At 45.8% G+C, this 17,255-nt stretch overlaps 5 protein-coding genes across 5 annotated transcripts; all 5 read left to right on the top strand.

The window, feature by feature from the left end:
- Window positions 1-302: 302 nt before the first annotated feature.
- On the top strand, window positions 303-1,827 carry BKA55DRAFT_719723 (chaperonin 10-like protein; the record flags this gene model as incomplete). Its single annotated transcript, XM_046200976.1, has 4 exons — window positions 303-547; window positions 623-1,002; window positions 1,063-1,459; window positions 1,525-1,827. Exons 1-4 carry the CDS (start codon window positions 479-481, stop codon window positions 1,825-1,827), a joined length of 1,149 nt encoding a protein of 382 aa, XP_046041541.1. The 5' UTR covers window positions 303-478.
- Window positions 1,828-4,259: 2,432 nt separating this feature from the next.
- On the top strand, window positions 4,260-5,832 carry BKA55DRAFT_668462 (uncharacterized protein). The gene is made up of 2 exons (XM_046197896.1): window positions 4,260-4,941; window positions 4,995-5,832. Exons 1-2 carry the CDS (start codon window positions 4,597-4,599, stop codon window positions 5,727-5,729), a joined length of 1,080 nt encoding a protein of 359 aa, XP_046041540.1. The 5' UTR covers window positions 4,260-4,596; the 3' UTR covers window positions 5,730-5,832.
- A 917-nt stretch (window positions 5,833-6,749) lies between these two features.
- On the top strand, window positions 6,750-8,934 carry BKA55DRAFT_529211 (Transketolase, thiamine diphosphate binding domain-containing protein; the record flags this gene model as incomplete). Its single annotated transcript, XM_046189057.1, has 3 exons — window positions 6,750-6,942; window positions 7,005-8,155; window positions 8,233-8,934. The coding sequence occupies 3 exons, from the start codon at window positions 6,750-6,752 to the stop codon at window positions 8,932-8,934; spliced, it is 2,046 nt and encodes a 681-aa protein (XP_046041539.1).
- Window positions 8,935-9,412: 478 nt separating this feature from the next.
- BKA55DRAFT_697902 (L-rhamnose 1-dehydrogenase) lies at window positions 9,413-10,321 on the top strand (the record flags this gene model as incomplete). The annotated part of the gene is made up of 3 exons (XM_046200459.1): window positions 9,413-9,444; window positions 9,498-9,713; window positions 9,778-10,321. 3 exons carry the CDS (start codon window positions 9,413-9,415, stop codon window positions 10,319-10,321), a joined length of 792 nt encoding a protein of 263 aa, XP_046041538.1.
- Window positions 10,322-11,100: 779 nt separating this feature from the next.
- On the top strand, window positions 11,101-12,922 carry BKA55DRAFT_546612 (uncharacterized protein; the record flags this gene model as incomplete). Its single annotated transcript, XM_046190935.1, has 5 exons — window positions 11,101-11,252; window positions 11,307-11,595; window positions 11,654-11,743; window positions 11,800-12,437; window positions 12,487-12,922. The coding sequence occupies 5 exons, from the start codon at window positions 11,101-11,103 to the stop codon at window positions 12,920-12,922; spliced, it is 1,605 nt and encodes a 534-aa protein (XP_046041537.1).
- Window positions 12,923-17,255: the final 4,333 nt, after the last annotated feature.

Raw genomic sequence — 17,255 nt, 5'->3', positions numbered from 1 at the left:
AGGGATTGTCGGGTAGAAATTAAGGCGTTTGGCAGTAGAATTATTTGTTTTGATGTAATAAATAATAGGCTGAAAGCTTTTGCACGTAACGTTATGCGGACTCCTCTCAAATCTTGACGATTATCAACATGACGTGCCTCCACTCGGAAAAATGATCCCGTTAGTCAGAATGCCCAAACATTCTGGGGCAAGTGTCGTGAACAAATTCGATGACAATCAATTGGAGTTGAATTTAATCTTGATTGTGTTGGATAGATACACTGGTCCTATTGGTAGACGGACGCTGAAATCCGGTCGTACAGCTCAAAATGATGCAATCTTGATATCGGTTATCGGGAATCACTCACCGACCGAGGCTGGGACTCGGCTTCGATTAGAGGAATTCAACCATGGTCAAAACATTTGCATAAAGCCAAAGGCTCCAAGTGTCACAGGTGAAAAATTTAGATGTCTGGGCAATTGCAGTTAGTCATTAAATATGGCGACTTCAGTATTAACCGAAACCATCAAAGCTCAAGAGCTACGAGGAGCAAAGGATCTTAGACAGGTATGTCGACTGAAACAAAAATAATATCTACCATGTGAGAGATGTTTATCTCGACACCAGCTAACAATACCCCAGGTTACCAGAACAGTTGAAGCACCGTTGGACTATGAAGTACAGATTGCTATGAGGGCTACAACTCTTTGTGGCTCTGACCTTCACTACTTCACTCATTATCGGAACGGTGACTTCTGTATCCGAGAGCCTTTGAGCCCCGGGCACGAATGTGCGGGTCTCGTTGTCGCTGTCGGGTCAAAAGCTGAGCAAGAGTATGGTGTCAAGGTTGGTGATAAAGTCGCCGTCGAAGTAGGCGTGCCTTGTGACGATTGTGAGCAATGCTCGGATGGAAACTACAACGTGTGTGAGAAGCTACATTTTAGGAGCAGTGCTACTTGTTTCCCTCACTACCAGGGCACTCTGCAGCAGCGCTTCAATCACCCAGCCAAATGGGTACACAAGTAAGTGGCTCAAGTCATGGACAGATCTCTGTCACCCCACTGACAAGTTCGCCCGTTTAGATTGCCTGAAGGTATATCTTATGCTGAAGGTGCTCTCCTTGAACCTCTTGCTGTTGCGATACACGCTGTTCGAAAAGCGAATGCAAAGCAGGGCGCAAGCTGTCTCATCTTCGGAGCTGGTGCTGTGGGGCTTCTATGCGCTGCCGTCGCAAAGAGCTCCAAATACAGCAACATTGTGATGGCGGACATTGTACAGAACAGACTTGATTTCGCGCTTAGCAATGGATTTGCAGACAAGGTTGTCAAGCTACCGAGTAGACGGGCGAAAGACACCGAGCAAGGCCTGGTCTTTGCCAAGGAAGACGCTGTAAACTTGCAAAAGGAAAATGATGACAAGACCTTTTCAAGAGTATTTGAGTGTACCGGTGTCGAATCGTGTGTCAGGACGTCTATCTACGTGAGTACTAGATTTCCAACCTTTGTTTCGCTATCTCAAGAGCGGCTACTAATATTAACGAACAGGCAACACGTAACGGAGGCAAGATACTTCTCGTTGGTATGGGCACACCAATTCAAACCCTACCAATTTCCGCCGCAGCTCTGCGAGAAGTTGATTTAGTGGGAGTTTGGCGATATGCTAATTGCTATCCCCATGGTATTGAATTGATGCAACAAGCTGGCAAAGAAGGGGTCCCTGATATTAGGAAACTTATCACGCATCGTTTCCAAGGGTTGGATCAGAGCCTGGAAGCTTTTGACATGGCCGCAAAGACATGTGATGATAATGGAAATTTGGTTATCAAGGTAGTTGTGGAGAACGAGTAATAGAATCCAATATTGTGTCAATTGCGCTCGGTCCTCAATTGCTAGAGTAAGAATTCAGATGATATTTGCCTATATTTTATTGTGATCTACCCTACAAGCCGCCATTGGGGCAGCCCATCTGCATCTCAGGATGCCCTCTTGAGAGTAATGCGCCTTTGTGCCAATGATATACTGGATAAACTAGATGGCGGCGCCGCTAGACGGGGAGCTCTGCTAAGATCAACTGTATCGATGTCCTGTAGGACCTGCTTCAGCGGAAACTTCTGTAGGCTTGGCTACGAGTAGAGGGTGCCTTTTGGGGTATTGACCACAGAAACAGCTCGAACATATATACGGCTCCGATCCAAGAGGCCTTGCAAATGATCTGAATGAGGCTCAGTATGGCAGCGATTGTATTTAGTTTAGCCTATCACGTTCCATGCCCCAGCAGGGGACTTTTTGGGGCCGACGGCCCCCCGGACGAAAAATACACAACCAAATCATCGTCTGCCTCTACCCTTTGCCACGAAATGTTAATTAAGCAAGGATTATCTCCATCCCTACCATTGGCAACGGTCACACTGCTTATCGGTTATTATCTATTCGCGGCCTAATTGGATAGTCAGTCTGGTCCGATTGAGTTGGAAAACCAGCATGGTACAATCACGTGCCAAAAGTCTGACATATCCACCCAACTGTAAGACATTACGTGTATTCTGTTTATTGATGTGAATTGGTGTATTCATGTTATGTTCTGTTGAAATCTGCCCCTTAGAGGTTGTACCATTTCGGCTGTAATCTTAAAGTATCCCTGCTTGCACGTGAGGCCCCAGCACCTGTTCAACACCAACCCCCCTTCACATAAGCATAAGCAAGCCATCACAATAACTTCAATCAATGATATTATAGTCAAAGAAAATGTCAGGAAAACCGTCTTTTGGCCCTGAAATAACTTCAGACCGTAAATTTAACAACGAACTCACTCCGGAGCAAAGAGCAACAATAATGGCGGAGTTACGCGTGGGCAAACGTCAAGTGGATTTGCAGCCGACTTTGACACCGACCAACGCATCATCTCACGAATAAAGAAACGGTGGGAGCAACACCACAAGCTTGCCTCAGGGCCACGAAAGGGGCGTTGACAGAAACTTACGACCCTACGGATTGTACGTATCACTTCATATATTAATCGACACCGCGAGATCACATGGAATGACGTCTTGCTAGAGCTTGGTCTAGATGTCTCAATCCGCACCTTAAAGCGCCGTTTACAGAGTCATTGGCGGCACAAATGGCGGTCTAAGAGACGGATAAAGCTTTCAGAGGAAGATGCAAAAGCTCGGCTTGAACATAGTCAAATTTGGCTGCGTCACCTCGAGGAATACATACAGGTCAGTCAGTTATAGATAAACCCTTCATATACTAATTTTGGTACATAGATTTGCTTCAGTGACGAAGTCACTATACATAATGCTCTGAATAACCCTGACAGCTGGGTCTTTCGCCGGCCCGATGAGCGGTATAGGAAGGACTTAGTGAACATTCAAACTCATGGAAAAGCTTGTCTATCGATTATGTTCTGGGGAGTAATAACGAGGAATAAGACGTCTTATCTAATCCCAATGACAAGGGACCCAACGGCCAACAAGAACGGTTACTCAAACTGGAGTTATCGTAAGGCTCTTACGGAGGGTCTCTTTCCATTTCTCGATGAATTCAATCAATTTCAGCACGATAACGCGCGTGTGCATATAGCACAGGCTTCAATGGATTGGTTACTCTTACACAGGATTATTCCAATCAATTGGCCGGCACATTCCCCTGATTTAAACCCTATAGAACATATTTGGAAGGCTCTAAAGACCAAATTACGAAGAATTCACCCAGAATATGTCAGACTAGGCAAAAGCGAGGCTTATAGGAAATTACTGATCAAATGGATCCAAGATGCATGGGATGCATTGCCTGAACGGCTGATTTTGAAGCTAACGAAGTCCGCGGCTAATAGACTTCCCACTTGCAAGAAAGCACGGGGTCGGTATACAAAATATTAATTGCCGAATTCAGAGCAATTGATTGATGTATTTTATATCAAATTCAGATTTAATATGAATTTATAATGGCTAGTTGAAGTTATTTATGATAATTCCATGGTATTGTGGTGTGTGTGGATATGTCAGACTTTTGGCCTGACATTTTATACAGTAATAAACTGATCTAAAAAAGGTTTCGGTGATGAGATGTTGGACACCCTTCTCCACAGCCAGAATTATATGGACCACGAGGTTTTCCTAACTTCACAAATTAGCCGAGAAATTTACCATTCAATTTGTATCCCCCCACGCCCCAACGAATTCCGCGAAGTTAGCAAGGGGGCTGCCTGTTGGAAAGGAACATTGGAGATAGGTGCTGATGATCTTATACGCATCGTTAACATAAGATGCATGAAGATTCAGATTGAAACAATCGACAATTCGTCTAATCAAATTTACCCCATAGTACACTGGTGTTTAACGGCCCAAGATTTGCATTTCCCCGCCCTGTGATGACTTAGCGCGTGGAGATGACACTTCCAGGCCGGGATCAAGTTTCCGACACTGGATTGAGGGCCGATCGTACCCTCTACCCTATTCACTTGACTCAGGACCTTAAAAGCTTCATATATCTCCCCAGTTTCTAGCGCACCTTATATCGCCCTGTGTACCAATGATACTTTCTTCTGAACTTCCTTTCGTTGACACCAAAAGGATCTCATAACGAGCTTGAACGTTTATTCATCAGGTCCTCAAGATGCCTGCACAAAATAACGGTGTTCCCCGACGACTAAAGGTCGGAGTGGTGGGGATTGGTCGCATGGGGCGACATCATGCCATGAACCTACTCCATCGAACTCCTCGAGCAGATCTCATTTGTGCCTGTTCGCCCACTGAGGCAGATCTGGTATGGGCAGATGAACATCTAGTGCCACACGGCGTTCATGTTGTCCCCACTTTTGAGGAAATGATCGAAATTCCAGGCCTAGAAGCCATCCTCATCGCATCTGCAACATACCTTCACACCTCTCAAACCACGACTGCCTTGGATAAAGGGTTGCATGTACTTTGTGAGAAGCCAGTGTGCCAGACTTTGGATGAGGTCAGTAATGCCGTACAAACTTTACACTACTAGAATCGCTTACATTACTGCAGCTAGTTGCTCTTGTCGATCAAGTCGAGGCCCGCCCTGAGGCAAGGCTCATGGTGGCATTTGTGCGTAGATTCGATGAAAACTACCAGAATGCCCTCAGTCAACTCAAGCAAAATGCCATTGGAGAGCCTGTGGTAATTCGCTCTCAAGCTAGCGACCCCATTGACGAGAGTCCATACTACAAGCAGTATCTGAAAGATTCTGGGGGCATATTTGTGGACGCTACCATCCACGACATAGACCTTTCCCTTTTATTATTCGGAGATGACTCCCAGCCCAAGTCTGTGTCCGCTGTTGGCGTGAGAGCCATCCACCCTGAGATTGAAGCCTATGGCGATGTCGATAATGGTGTGGGTATCTGCGAGTATTGGGATAATAAGATCGCATTTTTCTACAATAATAGAATGGCAGCACATGGATATGACAACGCCACAGAGATTCTTGGAACTAAGGGAAAGCTGTCGGTCAACCTCATCCCAAGACGCAATGCCGTCGAGCTTTGCGATAAGGATGGTGCAGTTAAGACGTTTGCGCATACAGGCTGGTATGAGCGCTACGAAGCGGCATTTGTTGAGGAAACAAATGGATGGGTGAATTCCCTTCTTGATAATACGCCTCTGCCCGTACCTTTGCGTTCATCCTTGACATCCCTCAAGATCGCCACTGCGCTTCAGGAGAGTCTTAGAACTGGGAACAAGATTTGCTTTGATCGACAAGGGAACCGAATCAAGGAATGATACTTTTACTGTGAGAGAGATATCCAGACGCAGCAACCATAGTAAATTTGAACATGTTATTTGTTAACTTCGGCTTTAAACACGTCGGTTCTGACATGCTGTCATACACTACTGACCCTCAGAGAGTACATGTCGTGGTTCGCATGAGACAGCTGTCAAATACTTCCGGTCTAAATGACCAGCTTTTACGAACATCTACTTGTATGATAGCACAAATAAACAAGGAGCGTTCCAAGGTGCATCCAACTGTTATGAAGCTAGGCCTCAATTGACGACTTTGGGATGCCATGATGCTTTGATTTTTATACTTGCTAATTTTCTCCCAGATACCCTGATAAATACAGACAATATGTCATATTTCACACGAATGATGATCCCTGTACTGCACTCCTAGAGGTAAACTTCCTCTATTATGAATAGCTCTCGAGTTTGAAAGCACATTTAACAACGAATATCAAGACCAGAGACGCAAAAAGAATCATATGGAGCCACGTAGAGGAATGGCCAAGTACATCATTGTAACATCAGTTCCAGAGCCGAGTATCGGCAAGCTTACAAAGCCACCCCGATCCCATGGGGAAGTAAGCGGCATTGATCCCGATGGTTTCTAATGGAAACAAGATGGGAATCCATTTCCCTCAAGCTCGGACCGGAGAAAAGTCACGGGGTAGAATACGGCTAGTGCTTTTACCAGAATGAATCACTTGTTGCAGGGCCGAAACTGGGCAACGAATTTCGGGGTGTGATTTCCGAGTAGCGTCCCGTACCTTGGTGGAAGCGGTTATGAGACTCGCACCCTTGATCGGCTGCTATCGAACGCATGTACGGTTCAAACAGATAAGAGCATTCAACTACCCACCTCAGTTTGTGTATAATATATTGTATAAACCGCTCTAGCATAGCATAACAAAGCATCAACCAAGATTATTTCCGACTAGAGTCAAAATGACAGTGTCCAATCAGACCTTGGCTCCGCTAGTGCCTCTTAGACAGGAGAAGGCAAACGGCTGGCTCAAGCAGATGGATGACGATGGTCAAGCTGTCTTGGTGCTTCGCAACCTCATATTTGACATTTGTAACCAGAACAATGGAGGACATGGTGGGTCAGCCATTGGCATGGCCGCTATTGGAGTTGCACTATGGAAGCACACAATGCGCTACAATCCATCGAATCCAGGATGGTTCAACAGAGACCGTTTTGTATTGTCCAATGGTAAGTCGTTGAAGCCTGTTAGTTGGCACCATTTCACCAGCATTGCTAATTTTTTCTGGTAGGTCATGCCGCCATGTTCCTATATGCTTTGAACTATCTCGTCGGCTATGACAACTGGACAATGGAGGAGCTCAAGGGCTATGGAAGTGCTAAAGTGGATGGTTACACAACTATCTCCCATGCTCATCCTGAAATTGAAGTCCCAGGAGTCGAAGTCACTACAGGACCCTTGGGTCAAGGAATCGCCAACGCGGTCGGTCTCGCTATTGCAAGCAAGAACCTGTCTGCGCGCTTCAACCAGCCTGGTTTTGATGTTGCCACGTCTCGCATATACTGCATGACTGGTGATGGGTGCTTGATGGAAGGAGTGGCACTAGAAGCCATGTCAATTGCCGGAAACCTTCAGCTGGACAACCTGGTCGTCATCTATGACAACAACCAAGTGACTTGTGATGGGCCTCTCGATTGGATCAATGTTGAGGACATCAACTCCAAGATGCGCGCAAGTGGCTGGCATGTTCTTGAGATCGACGATGGTTCATACGACGTCAAGAAGATTGTATCAGCGTTGGGCTATGCTAACACGCTTGTCAAAAAGCCTGTCTTCATCAATGTCCGTACAGTCATTGGTCTTGGTACTGCCAGTGCCGGAACATTCAAAGCCCATCACGGTGCTTTTGATGCCGAGAGTGTGGCCGAATCGAAACGTTTAGCTGGACAGGATCCCTCTACAACGCATCAAATACCTTCTTCCGCCCTTAAGTACTTCCGAGAGAGGAAACAACATGGCCAGAAGATACAAAGCGACTGGGAAAGCCTACTCGAGGAATATCGCTCAGCTCACCCCGACCTAGCTGAGGAGTTTCGAAAGAGACGAGCTGGTGAGAATGGGGACGAGTGGCGAAAGAGCCTTGAGACAATAGACTCCAAGCAGTTCAGTAAGCATGCCACTCGCGAGATCAATGGCACTCTCATGGAAACTTTGTGGAAGGCCCATCCCGCTCTGACCGGAGGTGGTGCTGACTTGGTCAACTCCAACAAGGTCGCCTATGACCCTACAGAGGTGTTCCATCCATCTGTGGGGCATACTGGACGATACATTCGTTACGGAATTCGCGAACATGCCATGGCATCTATCTCGAATGGCATCGCAGCTTATAACCCCGGGACCTTTCTTCCATTCACGGCCACATTCTTCATGTTCTACATCTACGTAAGTTTGGTACCCTCCTAGGCAACGGATAAAACAGCCTCTGCTTGACCTAAAATAGATGCTGACTCTCTTCGTAGGCTGCCCCAGGTGTTCGAATGGGTGCCCTGAGCCATCTGCCTGTGGTCCATATCGCAACACATGACTCATTTGCTGAAGGCCAAAATGGCCCAACTCATCAACCCGTCGAACTGGACTCTTTGTATCGTGCTATGCCGAACTTGACTTACATCCGACCTTGTGATGCAGAGGAAGTCATTGGTGCTTGGATGCTTGCCATCTCAAAGACCACAGGCCCATCCATGCTTTCACTTGGTCGAGATCCAGTTGGACCAGTTCCAAACACGGATCGTTACAAGGTCGCTAAAGGCGCATACATTGTCAAGGACGTTAAGAGGCCTGATGTAATCTTGGCCAGCTGCGGTACCAACTTACACCATGCTGTCGCGGCTTCTGAACGTCTGCACGCCTCGGGAGTCTCAGCCAGAGTAGTAAGTGCCCCCAGCTTTGACCATTTCGACGCACAGGATCAATCGTATCGAGAGACTGTATTCCCGTTGGATGGAACCCCCATCGTGAGCGTCGAGGAGTACGTCGCAACAACTTGGGCACGTTATGTAACATCAAGCGTTGGTATGACGAGCTACGGGTACTCAGCTTCTAACGCCAGCAACTACAATCGGTTCGGTCTTGATGCGGAAGGAATAGAGACTAGAGTTCATGCATATCTCAAGGATCTGGGTGGAAAGGATGCCAGGAAGGCTGGATGGCGTGCAATCTAGACATAAATGGGGGCAAAGTTATGCCAAACGTGAAGATTTACGACCGGTAGAAAAGGCCAATAAGTGAACTCAATCAGGCTACAAGATTGAACTGGTGCAGTGTAGTCTAATACATGTAGAGAACAAGAAATGTTGCCCCCCAGTTGGAGTCTCATAATGCATATCGGTGCACAGCACAGCAAATTATTCCCGCCTGTTCCCTTAGGCTAAGTTCATTTTCGTTCAAGAACTAATGATTCCAACATACAAATGCAAGGTTTTGGTTTGGGCTTCATTTCATTAAGATGCGTCAAGAATTAGCAAACAGAAACGTCGGAATCTAGATCCCGAACAGAACAAGTATATATGGCTCGTAAGTTGAGGAATTTGTCCCTCGAAGAGTTCGCTTGAGACACGTGGGTATACTTATCCATAGACAGGCCTTTCACATCGTCGAATTATACTAGCTACCGGTAGTTGTCCTCATTTCAAGCTAAAGATGCCAAATATTCTCTCTGGAAAGATTATTGCGTAAGTTTGGATAAATCTCGTTCTCGAAATGTACGCAGCGCTCACAAGTCAAGCGTCACTGGTTGCAGCTCTGGAATAGGCCGTGCAATCGCCTTAGAGTGCGCACAGCAAGAAGCAAAGCTCATCCTTCACTATCTTGGAGATCCCCGATCATCAAAGGATATGGAAAGCTTGAGAGACGAGCTGGCGAATATCTCTAATCAAGACGCCAAATCTCCTCAAACCGTGGAAGTCGCAGTCAATGTGACCCAGCCAGACGCTGGCGACCAGTCAGTAGCGTCTTGTGACGTCTGCAACCAGAAGTTCTTTGTTTTAGCTTACTGTTTCGTGTAGGATTGTCAAAGCAGCTATTTCAACGTTTGGTGCTATCAATGGCATTGTTCATAATGCTGGCACATGCCAATTCGAAGATTTCTTGGATGTCACGCAACCACAACTCGCAAACCACATGGATGTGAACTTTAATGGCCCATTTGCCATCACACAAACTGTCATTCAACAGATGATCAAACAGAAATCTGGAGGGTCCATCGTCTACATTGCTTCCATCTCTGCGTCAATGGGATCTGAACGCTTGACACACTACGCATCTACCAAAGCAGCAATTTTAGGACTCAATGCGAGCTTAGCTGTGGCGTTTGGGAAACAAGGTATCCGATTTAATTGTGTCAGTCCAGGAACCATCGAAACATCAATGAACAAGCAAGATCTGGCAGGGCCAAAGAGACTGGCGATGAGGGGGAGAGTTCCTCTCGGGCGTTTGGGAGTACCAGAAGATATCGCAAAACCCGTTGTCTTCTTCCTTAGTGACATGGCACAATACGTCTCGGGACAAAATCTGATCGTTGATGGTGGATCCTCAGTGTTTTATCAGTAGTCAATTACATGCCACAATATGACTCATAGCTGTACGTATGCTTTAAACTGCTTGCTATGAGGACCCCGTGGTCTAGTCTTTCTGACAGGTGCTTGCTTAACAAAAGAAGACGTTTCAAGACCAGTCTACGTTGATTGATGGCCTGCAAACTCTAGCAAGTGGGCCGCATTATCATCTCTAACTAGCATATCAAACGCAAAGCCCAAGCAATAGTCCATCGCACCTCTGTAATTGGAAAGGCCGAGGTCAAGTAACGGCCGAGTATGCTGCGCTAGAAATAACTAGTTTTATGGGTAAATGCTGAATTTTCGAGGAAACATGGTTCATTGAGTACAGTACAAATCCCAAGCAATACGGCAAGTAGTCCGAGGCGAGACAATGCTCTGGGCGGAATCTGGCTTACTCGATGATGCCAGCGGGACTTGGGGATTTCCGTGACCCACAGAAGAGAGGGATCAAGGTGTGGCAAAGTGGTCGGAAACTGGATCCCGATCAATTTGGATGACGGACGTCGCCTGAAGACAAGACATCCAATGTGTAGAGACAATGTATTCATTTCCGCCTTGTGGAATGATAGATATAACGTCTTCCTTCGACTCGATAAGATTAGAGGCTTTTTTTAATGAAACAGAGAACTGTCATCTCCAATACAAATCCTCTTTGCTTTACTTGACACTTGACAATACTCTTCACCCATCTGAGCCCAGCGGACATCGAGCCTTTATTAGCCTCGCATTAGCTCCATTTCCACTGCAAGAACCACTACCATTCAGTAAGGAATGGCTCCCTCAGCTATAATCATTGGTGCTGGGCCCTCTGGCATTGCCATGGCCCATAAAATGAAGTATGAGCTTAGCTTCAACGACTTCATAATCTACGAGAAGATGGATGGAGTTGGAGGAACATGGAGGGCAAATAGCTATCCTGGCTGGTGAGTAGTGATGTACTCAACCCCATGGCATGACATTGCTGATCAAGCTTGTAGCGGTTGTGATGTGCACTCTCATCTGTACTCATTCAGTTTCAATCTCAACCCCAATTGGTCAAAGCAACTCGCCGAACAAGGAGAGATTCTCCAGTACATAGAGGACACAGTCGACAAATTCCAGCTACGTCCCCATATCAACGTCTCAGTCGAATGCCTAGGCGCGCAATGGGACAAAGCAGAAGGCCAATGGCATGTGAGATTGAAAGACCTCCAAACAGATATCACTTTTGTCCGACAAGCTACCATATTTATCTCGGCTGTGGGAGGAATTTCCATGCCTAAAGATGTTTGTCTCTCTACACATCTTCACTGTATCTCGTAATCTAACATGCCTGCTACAATAGGTCCACTTCAATGGCATGGAAGCATTCCGTGGTCCAATGTTCCACACTGCTCGATGGAGGCATGATGTCAGCTATGAAGGCAAGCGAGTGGTACGTCTAACCCACTGTCCCAAGATTGACTAGAACCTTCGCTAACCAAAGACAAGGCTGTCATCGGAAGTGGATGCAGCGCTGTACAGGTAGTCCCCGCCGTCGCAGAAAGAGCTGCCTCTGTTACCCAGTACGCGCGTAGCCCTCAATGGTATCATGCCCGTCCCAACCATCACTTCACCGGTTTCGAAAAGTTCTGTTTTCGTTATCTTCCCGGTTTGATGCGTCTGCATCGCTGGAACATCTTCTGGGATATTGATAAGCAATCCTACACCTACAGAGGAACAAAGGCGGGTGTGGAACAGCGATTGAGAGAAGAAGAAAGAGCTCGTCGATATATCTTTGAACAAGCTCCCGAGAAGTACCACGATATCCTGGTTCCTACGTTCGAACTTGGCTGTAAGAGAAAGATTGCGGACCCAGGTTACCTCGCAACCTTACATCGAGACAACGTGGAACTCATCCCCGAAGGAATCCAAAAGATTACAGAGGATGGCATCATCAGCTCATCTGGACGCCATGACCAGTATGACATTATCGTCATGGCGACAGGGTTCAAGGTTACCGAGTTTCTGACCCCAATGGAGATCGTTGGTGCAGACGGAAACACGCTTGACCAGCAATGGAGAGAAAGCCGTGGCGCACAGGCTTACCTTGGCACGTTCGTGCACAACTTCCCCAATATGGCTATCATGTAAGTTAAAGTTAAACCTGAACAAGAACATGGTTTCTGACTTCTACAGATTCGGCCCCAACACTTTCCCTGCCAATAATTCGGCCCTTTACGCATGCGAAGTCCAGGTCGGCTATGCTGCCGAAGCTCTTGTCAAGCCTCTCATCGATGGTCAAGCTTCTGCCATCGAGGTAAAGGAAGCAGTTGAGAACTACACCACCAACCAGATACACCAGAAGTTGAAGAGTAGTGTATTTGCTGGAGATTGTAGCAACTGGTACATCGGTGATTTCGGACGAAATGTGGCTTCCTGGCCTGGTCTAGCGATTGAGTTCTGGATTGCCACTCTGTTCCCTGACAAGAATGCCTTTGTCAAGTCTGGAGGATCTCGATCCTGGCACTCTAAATCGCTGGTGAGGAATATCCGCCAGTATGGAGGAGTTGCTGCATGTGTGGCTGCTGCAAGCACGCTCCCTATGTATTACTCATGGATAAAGCTTCAATAGAATATGTAAGCTAGGAAATGATCATTTTTCAGGCTCCAATTTGAGTTATGGTAGTATTGAAATTGGTCTTCGTTGAAATATTAACAAGTTCAATACGATCAGTGCTGCCCATAGATCAAATGCAATCAAACAAACTGTCAAATAAATCAATTAAATATGCCAAAATCTTATTTTAAATCAAGCAAATCTAAACCCCTGGATTTAAAATAATATTTAATATATTTAATATATGATATATGATTAAAGGTAGAATCTGCATGGCTCTCGAGCGCGTCTTTGCAGCTTACCCGGAACCTGATGGACGTCAGGGTCAGGTGAGTGGACCTGGCCAATCAGAGTCATTACTCAGATCTTTCATTAGTGTGCTACCCCTAGCAGGGCCTTTAAACTGGCTAAAGAGAAGGTAGCTTCTTAACTTTCATGTCCCTCGCCCTCACCACATCAAACCATGTCGGTGCCAGGCTGTTTACCTCTCCCCCACGCGTGCTATTCCTTACCGACCGACGCGTAGCCTGATAAATTTAACGACATCATGCTTCCTTCTCCACCCTCCGCCTTTGCTCTCCTCCGATCACTGAGAAATTTGGCAAGTCAATTCGAGCTGGCGACGCAGACGATATTGCCAGATTACCCTACAGTTGCAGATCTTCCACCAGCAATATAGAGGAATAAACAATATATTTTAGAAGAGTATTTATCCCAGAAGGGCTTAAAGGTCTAGAAGAGCTAGACTAAGCGCTATAGATTCTTTCTTATTAAGATTAATACTAATAATAGCCTGCTAAGTCCTTACTAGGTCTGCCATTTATGCAATGCGAAGTGTTAGCCTGAGTTCTTTGCCGCTGCTGCTATAAGTTCGGCAGCTAACTACCTCTGCAGGTATAAGAAAGTGGCATTGCGAGCCTGAGCATTATTGACTACGTATAGGTCCTATAGGATTTTTAAGGGCAGTTAAGGCACTAATATAGACCTGTTAACTGATAAATCTAAACGGCCTAAGTAATACCATCCACAACCCCTCTTTCGGCATAACCCCTCTTTCGGCAAGCAAAATAAAAAAAGCTTCACCAAAACTCATCAACTTCACTTACACAAATATTGGCCAAAATAAATAGCTACTTGGAGGACAATGCCTTTGCTGATTATAGAAATGATTGGAGTTAACGATTGTAGCCCTCTAAGGCTGTGCGGGGTACGCGATGTATGCATACCGTGATATGGAAATAGTGTTAATTCGATCATCAAGTTCTTCACCGCTCTTTTCTGTGTTTTTTGGCCTTTATCTGCGACAACATATGAAAATGCCTAGGTCAAGACTTCGATGGAAATACACAGAGGAAGATATGGCAGAGGCCATATTGGATGTTACTGATAATGGTTTTTCACCTCCTCAAGCCGCTCAGAGACGGGGAGTGCCTCGGAGCACTCTAATCGACAGACTTAACGGCCGCGGGGCCGTGAAAGAGCAGGTCCACCCTTATCGACGCTTGTCCAAGAGCCAAGAGGATAGGCTCGCTTTCTGGATACTCCGTCAGGAGTCTTTGGGCTATGCTCCGTCCCACAGTCAGATCCGCGCTTGCGTCATGGGCCTGCTGAGACAGCAGGGCGAACATCCCGACTTAGGACGCAACTGGGTGAACAAGTTTATCAATCGCCGTGCAGACCTAAAGACCAAGATGGGCAGACGTCAAGAAGCCAAGAGGTTCGACTCTTTCACACCTAGAGCGGTTCATTGGTACTTTGATATCAGGGAGGGCCAATATGGTTGGATCAAGCCTGAAAACACCGTCAACGTTGATGAGGGGGGTATTATGACTGGTTTCGGCAAGCATTCACCTCTATTCCCTGTCAATGCTTGAGTTTTGGCCGACTAACCCTCTGGGTTCAGGTCTAGATAGCCTGGTCGTTGGAAGCGCGGACCCGAAGCGCAAGGCGTTTCTCAAGGGACCACAAACTCGGAATTGGACTTCATTCATCGAAGCTATCACCGCTGACGGCCGCGCTTTAGTTCCTGGCATAATATTCAAGGGGAAACAACTCCAGAAACAGTGGTTTCTTGATGAGTTCAAGCAGATAGCAGACTGGTATTATATAACATCGCCCAACGGGTGGACTGATGACCACATAGGCATTGAATGGCTTGAAAGAGTTTATCTGCCCCAGACTACGCCTGCCGACGACTCTGATGCGAGACTGATCATTTTAGATGGTCATGGAAGCCATGCAACAGTATGTTCACTATTTTCCCCACCTCAAGATCAGTGCTGAGTGATGGAAGGATGAATGGATGGCCACGTGCTTTTTGAACAACGTTTATTGCTGCTATCTACCAGCACACTGCTCTCATGGACTCCAGCCACTGGACAATGGAGTATTTAATGCGTCGAAGGCTGCATATCGACGAGAGTTGGAAAAGTTCGCTTCGTTGACTGATTCCGCTCCAATGGACAAGGTCAATTTCATCAGGGCCTACGCCAAGGCTCGCCGAGTTGGAATGACCAAGAAGAACATACTGTCTGGCTGGAGGGTCACTGGGAACTGGCCAATTTCACGTGCGAAAGCGTTACGGCACCCTGAAATCCAACAAGATGGGCCAAACGGCAACCCAAGAGTGACTCCTGAACCCAGGCCTTATCTTGGCTCGGACGATACGCCACAGACGAGCCGTCAAATTCGTGACCTTGGGTTGAACAAAACACCAAAGACGCGGAGACGGTATAACGTGATAGCCAAGGGCTTTGAAGCTCAACAGCAGACAGTAGCGGCGCATACGCAGAGGATTGCCAGCCTAGAGGAAGAATTGGCTCGGCTGAAAAGAGGGAAGAAGAGGAAGGCGGTGCCGAATCCTAACAAACGTTTTATGACTCTTGGAGAGACTCTAGCTAGTAAAGAGTGCATACCAGAAGGGGCGACTCGTTATATGCCTGTTGGGGTGGAATTTGTCTCTTCAAGCGAGCAAGAGTCAGAATCGGAGGCTGGTTCTGTCATCGAAGTCAGAGAGGAAAACATACCCCACCAACCACCCAGGCGGTCGCGGCGGGTGGCGAAAAAAACCAGAGTACAATAGATAAACCCTATTTATGATTTATGAAACGAAAAATTTCACGGATTTCTATCAATTCGGTCAAGTTCTGTGTAAGTGAAGTTGTTGATTTTTGGTGGTGGCTTTTTTATTTTGCTTGCCGAAAGAGGGGTTATGCCGAAAGAGGGGTTGTGGATGGTAGCGCTTATAGTATAGCGCTATACTGTATGCTAGAGTTAAGATAATCCGAGAACTAAGTCTAGGACTTCTAATTAATACTAATATTCCTTTTTCTTTCTTTAGTAATATATTCTTTCTGCAACTTGCCTAGCAACTTAACCCTTACCTATTTAACTAGATATTATAAAGCCGGCAATTAATAGGCTATTTATTAGATAATATATATAAGCCTAAGAAGGATAAGGTTAAGCAGGAGCTCTTAGATGCCCTTACTAAAATCTATCTAGGGTTTAACCTGTAGATATTACCTAATCGGCATGCTATTATGGCAGCTATAGCGTATTTTTATAGCTGCTAGGGCAAGCACTAGTCGCGCCTACTAGCATTCTGTTGCTAGCTTGGATATTATAATGGGGAAAATCTCGCGGTGATGCTTGGGCAAGTTGTGCCTGAATGGAAGATAGAGGATCGAGTTGGCATAGTGATCTCAGATAACGCATCTTCGAACGATTGCTGTCTTCTAAACTTCTATAAAGATCTCGATATAGAGATAGGCCTAGCAGACGTTCGAGCCAGATGCATAAGCTGCTATGGGCATATCTTGAATCTGGTTGCTCATGCTTTCCTCTATGGCGAAGATTTCGTGGCTTTTGAGGCTGAATTGCAGGTCTTAGACCTTCTCGGCTGGCGCGAGGATGACCTATAATACTAAAGAAAGAAAGGGCTAGTAGGAAAGCTCTATAATATTATTAAGTTTATTAGATCTTCCTCTTAGAGGTATAAGCTCTTTATAAGGATCTTATATAAGAATAATAAAGCATAAGAATATCTCTTAGTAAGTAAATTAATAGTAGAGCTAGAGGTTATTATAAATAATAATATAAGATAGGACTTTACTTATCTTATAATCTCTTAAGCGCTTATTAAGCAGGGAGATAGTAGGGCATTTTTAGTCTATCTAGAGGTAGAGAAATAGCTACTTAAGGCTAATATATTAAAGGGGGATAACTAGAGACTTTTAATAGAAATTAAATATATTTTTAAGTTATTTTACCTATAAACTATAAAAATACAAGGTTAGGGCATTAAGGGAGGTAATAGAAATTAAAATAAAATAAAGAAAAATCTTAA

The sequence above is a fragment of the Fusarium redolens genome (genome assembly GCF_020744475.1).
Source record: "Fusarium redolens strain MPI-CAGE-AT-0023 chromosome Unknown BKA55scaffold_31, whole genome shotgun sequence".
NCBI classification, from domain to species: Eukaryota; Fungi; Ascomycota; class Sordariomycetes; order Hypocreales; family Nectriaceae; genus Fusarium; species Fusarium redolens.
Note: the sequence above shows the minus strand (reverse complement) of the source record. Positions and strands in the feature narration are given on the sequence as shown.